At 46.7% G+C, this 12,427-nt stretch overlaps 1 protein-coding gene and 1 pseudogene across 7 annotated transcripts in view; one reads left to right on the top strand and one right to left on the bottom strand.

Annotated features, from left to right (window-relative positions):
* RHCE (Rh blood group CcEe antigens) overlaps nt 1-12,427 on the top strand; it is a 68,030-nt gene that overhangs the window by 23,195 nt on the left and 32,408 nt on the right. For 6 of the 7 annotated variants that reach the window (XM_017974420.4, XM_035308180.3, XM_009000657.5 and 3 more), the window contains one exon: nt 4,306-4,456. In XM_017974420.4, coding sequence (XP_017829909.1) covers nt 4,306-4,456 — 151 coding nt within the window. Of the gene's footprint in view, nt 1-2,878; nt 4,150-4,305; nt 4,457-12,427 lie in introns of those variants that run through there. The other variant, XM_009000658.4, reaches the window with a different exon arrangement.
* LOC144577118 (uncharacterized) lies at nt 5,855-10,885 on the bottom strand (annotated as a pseudogene).

Below are 12,427 nucleotides of genomic sequence, written 5' to 3'. Positions count from 1 at the left end.
TCAGCCTCCCGAGTAGCTGGGATTACAGGCATGCACCACCATGTAACCCATCCCACATGTTCCGGAGTGATCAGAACATGAAACACAGTCTAGCCACCTCCTGATTGGCCCTGGGGGAAAAACTCTATATATTTTTCTTTTTTAAAAGGTTAAGAGGCTGGGCATGGTGGTTCACACTTGTAATCCCCATACTTTTGGAAGCCGAGGTGAGCAGATCACTTGATCCCAGGAGTTTGAGACCAGCCTGAGCAACACAGTGAGACCCTGTCTCTGCAGAAAATAGAAACATTAGCTAGGCATGGTGGTGTGCACCCATAGTCCCAGCTACTTGGGAGGCTGAGGCAGGAGGATCACCTAAACCCAGTGAGGTTGAGGCTGAGCAAGCTGTGATTGTGCCACTTCACTCCAGCCTGGGCAACAGAGTAAGACGCTGTCTCAAAAACTGTTTTAGGTCGGGTGCAGTGGCTCACACCTGTAATCCCAGTACTTTGGGAGGCCTAGGCAGTTAGGTTACCTGAGGTCAGGAGTTCAAGACCAACCTGACCAACATGGTGAAACCCTGTCTCTACTAAAAATATAAAAATTAGTTGGGCATAGTGTCAGGTGCCTCTAATCCCAGCTACTCGGGAGGCTGAGGCAGGAGAATCACTTGAACCCTGGAGGGGGAGGTTGTAGTGAGCTGAGATTGCACCATTGCACTGTAGCCTGAGTGACATAGCTAGGCTCTGTCTCAAAAAAAAGCAAAACAACAAAACAGTTTTAGAGTTAATTCCCATGGGGATTCAACACACAAACACACACACACAGACTGCGTCCACCTGGGAAGTGACAGAGGGCACCCTGGGGGAATTCTGACAGTAGTGGCACTGGTTTGGTGTCACTGCCTTAGCTTAGGGTCACACCAGCCTTCAGCATTCTGCACTACAGCAGAATGGAGCAGGAGGCGTCTAGGGCTGCTCCTGTCATCTGACATCCACAGGGACCTGTTTATTCTTGACTCAATCCAGGAAGATGAGAAGGGAGAGAATTCAGCCTGAGTGAACACCCCTGCCCCACCCCTGACTGCTTCAGTCCCCCTGGCAGTGACCCCCACTGAAACGGGCTCTTTCCTGACCGGTTCCGGTCAGAGCTGTGCTGACAGATGGTGCCCAGGCCTGCCCCTGGGGACAGGGTACTCTCCCTTGGCCACACTCCAGCCTGTGCCACTTGACTTGGCACTGATTTGGTTCTGTTTTGAGTCCCTTCAGAGGAGGGCCCTATCTTATTCAACATTGTTCTCTGTTTTCCTCTCATGCTAGTAACTTAGCAAATGGATATTGGAGCAAAAATGAAAATTAATGGAACCCTAAAAGTGAGAAGTTTTAAAATTGTATTTATTTTTTTAGAGACAAGCTCTTGTTCTGTTGCCCAGTCTGGAGAGCAGTGATGTAGTCATAGCTCACTGCAGCCCCTGCCTCCTGGGCTCAAGTGATCCTCCCACCTCAGCCTTCTGCGTTATAGTTTTTTACAGGCGTCCACCACCACGCCCAACTAATTATTGTATTTTTAGTAGAGATGAGGTTTCACCATGTTGGTCAGTTGGTCTTGAACTCCTGACCTCAGCTGAACTCCTGCCTAGGCCTCCCAAAGTACTGGGATTACAGGTTTGAGCCACTGCACCCACCTAAAACAGTTTTTGAGACAGTATCTCACTCTGTTGCCCAGGCTGGAGTGAAGTGACACAATCATGGCTCACTCAGCCTCAACCTCACTGGGTTCAGGTGATCCTCCTGCCTCAGCCTCCCAAGTAGCTGGGACTATGGGTGCACACCACCATGCCTAGCTAATGTTTCCATTTTCTGCAGAGACAGGGTCTCACTGTGTTGCTCAGGCTGATCTCAAACTCCTGAGCTCAAGCCATCTGCCCACCTCGGCTTCCCAAAGTACTGGGATTACAGCCTCCTGAGTAGTTGGGACTACAGGCATCAGGCATATACCTAGCTTTTTTTTTTTTTTTTTAACTTTTTGTAGAGATGTGAGTTTCACTTTGTTGCTCAGGCTGGTCTTGAACTGCAGGCCTTAAGCAATCATCCCACCTCAGTCTCCTGAAGTGCTGAGATTACAGATGTGAGTCACCATTCCTGGCCTTAAAAGTGTGATATTTTTAATGCTGTATTTTGAAAGCTCCATGAGGACTCTCCCTAGAAGATAATAGAAATAAGCAACTCCCTTATTGCACTTGACATACATCAACTCACTTTGCCCTTCCCACGGCTCCAGAGGCATTAGGTCCACCTTATAAATGGAGGCACTAGGTCACCGAGTGGTTAAATAAGTTGCCCAAAATCACACAGCCAGAAAGTGACTGAGTCAGGATTCCAGCCCAGACAGCTTAGACCTGAGACCGTGCTTCCAACCACTGCACATCACTGTCTTAGCACCTCCCCAGCACAAACTGGCCCTTAAGGAATGAAATACCACCCTCGCACACATGCTCCTGAACTAAGCCTTTGTCAGTGAAATAAACACCCGCTTAAAAGGCATATTCTGTCCAGGCATGATGGAACATTGAGTAACCCCTTATTCTAAATTCCTGGTCCCTGTGAGACTCCTTCCCCGTGCCCTTCGCCCTATTCTGAACTTCCCCTAAAGACCTTGAAGCTTAAGCAGACGTAGTCTGCAGCAAACACTGGGGAAGCTGAGTTCAGCTTTCAGAGCACACAGGCTTTGGATCCAGGCCAGCTGGGTTTGAACCTCACATTTGTGATCAGCTGGCATGACTGTTTCCAAAAAGTCCATTTTAATTGTATGCGTGACTTTCTGTAAAATGGTGATACTGAATGGTAACCTAGCAGCATTTTACAGAGGGTCACTCAGAGGGTTAAATTTATTTTTTCAGATGGAGTCTTACTCTGTCACCCAGGCTGGAGTGCAGTGGCACGATCTCAGCTTACTGTAACCTTTGCCTCCCGGGTTAAGTGAGTGTCATGCCTCAACCTCAAGAGTGGCTGGATTACAAGCACGCGCCACCACACCTGGGTAATTTTTATATTTTTAGTAGAGACAGGGTTTCACCCTGTTGGCCAGGCCGGTCTTGAAACCCTGGCCTCAGGTGATCTGCCTGCCTTGGCCTCTCAAAGTGCTGGGAATACAGGCATGAGCCACTGCGCCTGGACTTATGGGGTTAAAATTTAAAAGAGGTGATGCTGTTACAAGCCTGTTTTACAAAATGCTCTTATAATAAATCGTTATCACCACTGTTGCTGTGGCTGTAGCATCATCATCAACTCCCAAAGGGAGGTGGGAGTCTCAGAGCAAGGTGCTCAGGGGAAACTGTATGTCCATGGATTGTCCAGCTCAGTACCACTTCCTTCAGGAAGTCCTCCCTCATGAATCCAGTCAGCATCACCCTCTCCTTCCAGTGAACCCCACTAAACTTTTGATATCATATTCTTAGTTGACAGGCTCATGGTGTAGCCTGTCTGGATCATAAGTACCTGTTGTTTTTTTTTTTTGTCATAAGTACCTTGAAGACAAAAATCATTTTCTCCTCCTGAGCATGCTCATTGGTTGAGGGAAGGAAGGAGTTGTAATAGTGTTGATAAGGCTAGCTTCTTTTCAGGAGTTGGTTCTTTGTGCCAGTCTTGGTGCTAGACACACTGATACTCCTCCGAACCTCCAGGGCACCAACATGGGATACATTTGATCATCATTCCTAATTTGCAGAAGGAGAAACAGGCTCAATGAGATGAAATTGCTGCTCCAGTGATAAGGCAGGGACTGGAAACCAGGCTTGTCCTACTTCCAAATCCAGTTTCTTTCCACTGCCATGGAGAGGGAGAGAAAGGACAGCGGCCCTGGATGAAGATGGGGTGACTGGATGTGGGCAGGCCCGCGGAGGAAGAGTGCCCTCTGTTGAGCATCTGAGTGATGATGGCCAAAAAGAAGACTCGGCAGAATCCCAGTTATCAGATCCCCAAAGGAGGCCCTGAGGGAACAGTCACCCTGATCATCCTCAGTTGGATGAGTGTGTGTAGATCAATGCCTCATAGGTGAAGGAGTTGAGTTACAGAGTGGTTAAGTCATCTGCCAGACCACAGGACTCAGGGTTCAGAGGTCACCTTGATGGGGGAAAAGATGGTCACTCCGATCTGCAGCATCAGCCTCCAGGTGGGTAGAAATCTTGTCTTCTACTCCCACAGAAAGTAGGTGCCCAATAGTGTTTGTTGAATGAATGAATGAATGAGTGAATGAATGAATGAATGAATGATTAAAGGAGAGGCATCCTTCCTTCTCAGTCATCCTGGCTTTCCCTCTCTCCCGCAGTATTCGGCTGGCCACCATGAGCGCTATGTCGGTGCTGATCTCAGCGGGTGCTGTCCTGGGGAAGGTCAACTTGGTGCAGTTGGTGGTGATGGTGCTGGTGGAGCTGACAGCCTTTGTCACCCTGAGGATGGTCAGCAGAAATGTCTTCAGTGTGAGTCACGGTGCTAGGAGGAGGGGACCTGGAAGAAGAGGGGCTAAAAGCCCATTTGGTGGGGTTTCCAGGGTTTTAAAAAAGAAGACTTGTAATCTCAGCTACTTGGGAGGCTGAAGAGGGAGGATCTACTTGAGACCAGGAGTTTGAGACCAGCCTGGGCATCATAACAAGACCTTCATCTCTAAAAAAGATTTGTTTTCTAGTTATCCAGGTGTGGTGGCACACACCTGTAGAGCCAGCTACTCAGAAGGCTGAGGTGTGAGTTGGAAGGACTGCTTGAGCCCAGGAGTTGGAGACCAATCTGGGCAATATAACAAGACCTCATCTCTAAATAAATAGGCAGATAGACAGATAGATGCCTAAATGGAGTTACAAAAGTATGATCTATGCAAATGCTTAAACACAACAAACCATTGCCTTTAACTACTACAGTATAATCCTGTAGGATCGTACCATTCATGATATAACCATGGTTGTATAAAAAGAATTAATTTTCAGAGCCTCATCAGCAGTGGTTCCAGCAAGTTTGTACGGCCAGCAGCATCTTTCAGTCAGTGTGTTTCGGTAACTGCACATGTAATCTCATTGGGAGAGACTATCAGAAGTCTAAGTCTGAAGGCAGCTATGAAGGTGGCCAATCAAATTGCTCTCCCAGCTCCTCTGCTGTAACCCTTCCCCTGAGTGATGACATAGCCAATGTTCCCATCTCACAGGTGAGAAGGCTGATGCCTTGAGAGGGGAAGGGACTGCCCAAGATTGCATAGCAAGATAGTGGCAGAACACAAGCGAGAACCCAGAGTTCCAGTCTGGCTGAGAAGAAAGAGCACTGGACTTGGAGTCAAAGGCTGGGGTTTGCATCTCAGCTCTGCCATAAATCCCTGTGTGACTATGGGCAATTTAACCTTTAGAGCTTCAGTTTCTTCATCTATAATATGTGGGTTACAGTACTACCACATAGGGTTTGAGGGAGTAATTGAATTAATCACATACGATGATGCACATTTACAAAAAAAAGGCATGAAGCCCCTTTGCTTGCCTCAGTGTCCCATAGGACTTTAGATTTTACTCTGAGAAATACAGGGAGCACTAGGGAGTGTTGGGCAGGGGAGAGCTATGATCTGACTTATGTTTTGAGATAATCACTCTGGCTTCTGGGTTCGGAAAAGACTGAAGAGGCAAGTGGGGAAGCAGGTGGAGACCAGAGCAGCAGCTATTGCCATAATCCAGATTCAGACTAGGACAGGAGCTATGAGAGTGGTGGGAAAGTGGTTGGACCCTGACTGTATTTTAATAGCAGAATTGACAAGATTTGCTGATGGACTGCACATGGAGTGGGAGAGGGTAAGATGACTTCAAGATTCTGATCTGGCACAACTGAGCGGCTGCTGAAGCCATTTACTGAGATGGGGAACATTGGAGTGAGATAGATCTGGGAGGGAAAACTCAGAGTTCAGTGTCGAATGTGGTAGCATTAGGGTTAAAGTGGGGGACTAGAGATGTGTATGAAACATCCCAGTGGAGACACTGAATGGAAATGTACAAGTCTTGAAATTTGGGAGTTGTTAGAATATAGATGATATTTAAAGCCACGAGACCCAAGGAGATCACTCGGGAGTGAGGATAAAGAGAGATGTGAAGAAGTCTAAGGACTGAATCCTAGTGCACCCCGCATTTTAGAGGGGGCACATGTGGAAAAGCCAGCAAAGGAGACAGAACTCTTGCTTGGAGAGGCAGGAGGAAAAGCCCAGGAGATGGTGAGGTCCTGGAAGGCAAGGAAAGAGAGGGCCTGAGGTAGGTTGAAGTCTGCTGAGAAGTCAAGTAGGATGGGGGCTGAGAAGTGGCCATTGGCTTTGGCAAGGAGACCTTGACATGCATGGTTTTAAAGGAGGATGAAGGCAAGAGCCTGGCTTGACTGGTTCAAGAGCAGGAGATGAGAAAGTGGAGACAGCGTCCGGGGGTAGCCCTGCCAAGGACTGCTATAAAGGGGACCAGAAATGGAGAAGCAGGAGGGCAGAATCTCAAGGGAGATTTTGTTTGTTTACTTCAGGTGGATGATATTTATATGCCAGTAAGAATAATCAGGTAGAGAGGGGAAAAATCTGATGATACAAGAGACATGAATTGCAAGAGTCAAGCCTTTGAATTGGAAAGCGGGAGTGGGATTTTGAGCACTGATGGCTTTAGGCTGATGCAGGGACAGTTCATCTTTACAAGAGAAACGGCAGGGACTGTGGATAGGCCAGCAGATTTGGTGGTGAGTATAACAGGTTCAGTCTCCTGCAGGGAGAAAATCCCTTACTAACTAGTTGTATTTTCTCAGAGAAACAAGAGGCACCATCATCAGCCTCGTGTGAGGATGGAAAGGAGAGATGGGGCTTGTGGAGAGAGAAGGTGTGGTATGGTCATCTGTGGGAGTGGAAGAGAGTGAGAGGACTGGAGGGGTGCAGCGGGACTGCAGGCTGACACCAGGGCTCCTAGGGCTTGTAGTCAGTGGAAAGTGCATCAGTGACAAGGGCTGTGTGCTGCTGCTCCAGGCAGGTGTGCAAGAAGCAGAGTTGAATATGCCCAGCCTGGGCTACTGCCCAAAGTGAGCCTAAAGCCCAAGGGAGACCAGAGATGGGTCTGTTTGCAAAGGAGGAAGTATAATGGTGGCCCACTATTAATAAAACGGAACTGGTTAAGAAAGGAGTGAGAGTGACATTGGGGAGCCCAGCCAGGCAGCCTGGGTACAAATCTCAGCTCACCCACACTAGCTGAGTCCATTTGGGCCCCTTAGTTGAACTCTCTGTGCCTCGGTTATCCTAGCTGTAGAATGGGGATAAGAATGATGCTACTTCCTAGGGCTGTCGTGAGGCTTGAACAAGTGAATGTATCTAAGGTGCTAAGAACAGTGCCTAGCATGGGGTAAACATGGCAGTGCTGTTATTTTCACCATCACCATTGTCCTCAGGTTCCGTTGGTTGGAATTGTTGAAAAGAGGTGATTAAAGGAGTGAGTCAGACAGATAGGAGGTGGTGGTGGTGGTGATCAGGCTCTGGAGGCAACACAGTTACTGGTAATGACAAGGTCTAAGGCTTGACAGTGGGTGGCAGAAGTGTAACGCAGGGAAAGATAGACGAACGGTCAAGGAACCGAGAGGGGAAGGTGTTGGGTGGGCTAAGATCATGTCTGGGAAGAGTGATGGAGAGAAAGGCTGAAGGGCAGGAGCTGACATCAAGCGACCAAGAGGCAGCCAGGAGGGTGAGCCTGCAGCAAGGAAGGGAGAGTGTGATGGCATCTTCTTCAAGGGAGCTGGGGATGTCTGGGGAGGAAAAAAGAACAGTGGTCTAGGAGGGAATATGGGAAGTTATTTTTGAGACAGAGTTTCACTCTTGTCACCCAGACCGGAGTGCAATGGTGCTATCTCAGCTCACTGCAAACTCTGCCTCCTGGGTTCAAGTGATTCTTCTGCCTCAGCTTCCCGAGTAGCTGGGATTACAGGTGTGCAACACCATACCCAGCTAATTTTTGTATTTTCAGTAGAGACGGGGCTTCACCATGTTGGCCAGGCTGGTCTTCAACACCTGACCTCAGGTGATCCACCCACCTCGGCCTCCCAAAATGCTAGGATTACAGGCGTGAGCCACCATGCCCAGGCTGGATGTTTCTATTTATTAATTTTTGATTTTCTTCATCCGTGTATGTGACTTTAACCCCTAAATCCTTCAATATATATTTCTTTTTCCTTTTTTTTTTTTTTGAGACAGAGTCTTGCTCCATCACCCAGGCTGGAGTGCAGTGGTGGATCTCCGCTCCTGGCAACCTCTGCCTCCTGGATTCAACCAATTCTTGTGCCTCAGCCTCCCAAGTAGCTGGGATTACAGACATGTGTCTGCCACACCCAGCTAATTTTTGCATCATTAGTAGAGACAGGGTTTCACCATATTGGCCAGGCTGGTCTCAAGCTCCTGGCCTCAGGTGAACCACCTACCTCGGCCTCCCAAAGTGCTAGGATTACAGGCATGAGCCACTATTTGGCCTCAGTGTATGTTTCTGATATGGTTTGGCTCTTTATCCTCACCCAAATCTCATCTTGAATTATAATTTCCCCATGTTGAGGGTGGGACCTTGTAGGAGGTGATTGTATCATAAGAGTGGTTTCCCCCATGCTGTTCTTGTGATGGTGGATTTTCAGGAAAGCTGATGGTTTGAAAGTGTGGCACTTTCTCTCTCTCTCTCTCTCTCTCACCTGCCACCATGATTGTAAGTTTCCTGAGGCTTCTCCAGCCATGCGCAACTGTGAGTCAATTAAGCCTCTTCTGTTTATAAATTACCCAACCTCAGGAAGCATCTTTATAGCAGTGTGAAAGCAAACTAACACAATTTTCTAGACATGGGGACATTCTCTTAACATAGCCACTGTTCAGTTAACAAAAATGAGAAATTGACATTGATACATTATGATTACCTTATTCAAATTTCACCAATTGTCTCAATAATATTCTTTCTAGAAAAAAATATATATATATTGTAGTCCGGGATTACATCTTGCATTTAGTTCTCATGTCTTATTAAACTCCATCAATCTGGAACAGTTTCTTCATCTTTCTTTATCTTTCATGACCTTGAGATGTTTTGAAGTTTTGAGCCAGTTATTTTGTAGAATGTGGGTTTGTCTGCTTTTCCTCATGATTAGATTGTGCGTATGCATTTCTGGCAGGAGTTCCACAAGAGTCATGTGCGTCCTTCTTAGTATATGGTATCAGAAGACATGCTGTCAATTTGCCCCATTTACTAGGTGTGTTAACTGTGATCATTGGGTTCAGGATCTTCCACTGCAAAGTTACTATTTTCCCCTTTGTAATTAATAAACATCTTGTGAGGAGATAATTTCCTACAGAAATCCTGTTTATCATCCAACTTTCACCTTTATTCTTCCCTGAATAAATTAGTACTATAATAATTGCCAATATTAGCTTTCTAATTCCATCTTCCCTTCAGAAGTTGGTATTCTTCTGTAAGGAAAAGCTTTCACTTCTCTGTTCATTCACTCATCTATGTATTTATTTATATCACTATGGGCTCCTGGATTCCAATTTGCACACTTCCATTTTCTGCTTTTTCTCTCTGCTTAATATAAGGATTAATGACAACTTCCTGATTCCCAGGAAGAAAATGCCCAGAGCTTTCTTAGGCAGAATGAAGAGAATTCAGTATAAGAACCACCAAGGTACATCTATGTAGTGTGGAAATTTTTAAAAAACAAACAAACAAAAAAGAACCTCCAAGGGCAGGAGGTGCTGCCAGACTCAAGAGGGCACTGGAACTGGCTGTGAGAAGCCACTAAGATCCCAGGTAGTCCATGCCCTCCATCTTTTAGCTCCATTTCTCTCTGTACAACTAATGTCTCTGTACACCAGCTTTCTCTTTAGCGAAAAACATGTCCCCTCCACCACCCACCCACCACTTGTTCCTGCTTTTCTATGTCCCAGATCCTGCAGAAAACAACTCTTCTCTTAGTTAGTCTCAATTCTTTAGTCCAGGGAGAGAGAATCTGATCAGTCCCCTGGGTCATTTTTCCACTCTGGTCCAACCAGATGGCACGGGAGATGGTTCACACAGTAAAAACATGGCTGTCAAGAAAAAGGGTAAATTTCAGAGGCAGAACACTCCTTGTGAGTCCAAACCTCTTCCTGCTTTGTTGCAGTCTTCATAACAATTGCTTTGAAAGACTGAGTTGATATAACATCATCTCCTCTCTTCTCTGCGGCTTTGATGTGTTAGTTTAGCTTGTCTAGAGGAGGCTTAGCACTGATTTTGAGTGTTCATTTTCCTCAAGACTTCCATTCAGCCTGGGTTTCTTCAGTAGGACGGCTTGGGGGAACCCGAGCCAAGGACCAGAGTCATTTCAGTGCAGGCAGCCCAAGAAATGAATACACCAAGCCAACAGTCCCCAAGTGTTGTCCCTGAACTCCTTCCTGGTGGAGCTCAAAGAGATTAAAAACATAAGCCCTCTTTTCAGTTCTTATCAGGGAATTGCCTAGACTGTCCTCTTTTTGTGTTACTGAGGGCTTTTTGCCACCATTTGTTCACTTCACAAATATTTATTTGGTACTTGTGATGTACCAGGCTCTCTTGTGGCAGTGGAAAAATACAACTCTCATGGAACGTCTATTCCAGAAGGAAAAACTGCCAATAAGCAATAAAATAGGCAAAAGGTATAGCATGTTAGAGAATGGTAAGTACCACAGAGAAAAATAAAATGGAGAAAAGAAACAGGAAAAGTTGGGGAGAGGGGATGACTGATAGAGAGGGTAGCCAGGGGCAGCTTCATCTCATCAAGGGAGTGATTGTTGAGTACAGACCTGAAAGTAGCGAGTGCACAGCCTCATCAGTATCTGAGAACAGCAGCAGACCAATGGCAGGGTGCTGGGAGGGCCGTTTCATCACCCACGCTGTTTACAATTGTCAGCACATGGTGAAAATAAAAAATAGGCTGGGTGTGGTGGCTCACGCCTGTAATCCTGGCACTTGGGAGGCCAAAGTGGACAGATCACTTGAGGTCAGGAGTTAGAGACTAGCCTGGGGAACATGGTGAAACCCCGTCTGTACTAAAAATATAAAAATTAGCTGGGCATGGTGGCAGGCACCTATAATCCCATCTACTCAGGAGGCTGAGGCAGGAGAATTGCTTGAACCCCTGGGGCGGAGGTTGCAGGGAGCCGAGATCGCTCCACTGCACTCCAACTGGGGTGACAGAGCGGACTCCATCTTGAAAATAAATAAACAAATAAGTAAAAATAAATAAAAAGCAGACAGACTTTACAGTTGGCTTCAGACTTGTTAGACATCCTCTGCAGACAAGGCAACCCTGATTGCTTGTACCAGGATGGACTACTCTCTCCACCCTGCCGTCGTTATACCCTGGCTGGGGGTCAGCATTTCAGGCAGCTGAATGACCCCAAGAAGGAAATGCTAATGGGTTTGAGGACAAGAGAAGAGCAAGTGGAGAGTGGAATAGGAGGTGACACCAGAGAGGACAGGCCAGAGTGGATCCCGCAGGGTCATGGCAAGAACATGGACCTTGATTTTGAGTGAGATGGGAGCCGCTGGAGGCTTCTGAGCAGAGCAGTGACATGATCTAACTTGTATTTTATTTCATTTATTTATTTAACATGGAGTCTCACTCTTTTGTCCAGGTTGGAGTGCAGTGGTGTGATCCTGACCCACTGCAGCCTCCACCTCCCAGGTTCCAATGATTCTCCTGCCTTCGTCTCCCAGGCAGATGGGATTACAAGTGCATACCACCACACCCGGCTAATTTTTATATTTTTAGTAGAAATAAAGGCTGGTCTCGAACTCCTGACCTCAGGTGATCTGCCCACCTCAGCCTCCCAAAGTACTGGGATTACAGGCTTGAACCACTGCGCCCAGCCTGACTTGCATTTTAACAGGATCACTCTGCCTGCTGTGTGGAGAACAGTCTGCAGGGAGACAAGGGTGGAAATGGGGAGACCAATTAGGAGGTTATTGTAACAATTTGAGGTAGTGGTGTTGGTGGGTTAAACCAAGATGAGGTGAGTGAAATGGTGGTAAAAATTCTGCCAATTGTGGGTAATTTTAGAAGACACAGCTGACAGCCTTCACCAGTAGGCCACTAAGGAAGTTATTAAGGATTACTAAAATGTGATAGTCATGATGCAAAATTAGAGCATATCTAGAATTTACTGAAGACTTTAGTTTGGTATTATAAGAAATCTGGCCACTTCATGTTGCAAAGTGTGTATCACTCATCACTCCCTGCAGAGTTAAAATTCCACTGAGGAGGAATCAGTAAGTTGCCTGTCCATGTGGGTTTTTGCCACACCTAAGTGAACCTTGGTCAAAAGCATATAAGAGCTACTGATATGCCGGATATGGTGGCTCACGCCTGAAATCCCACCACTTTGGGAGAAAAGGTTCTCTTGAGCCCAGGAGTTCAAAACCTGC

The sequence above is a fragment of the Callithrix jacchus genome, chromosome 7 (assembly GCF_049354715.1).
Source record: "Callithrix jacchus isolate 240 chromosome 7, calJac240_pri, whole genome shotgun sequence".
NCBI classification, from domain to species: Eukaryota; Metazoa; Chordata; class Mammalia; order Primates; family Cebidae; genus Callithrix; species Callithrix jacchus.
This window is presented reverse-complemented; position numbering and strand designations above follow the sequence as displayed.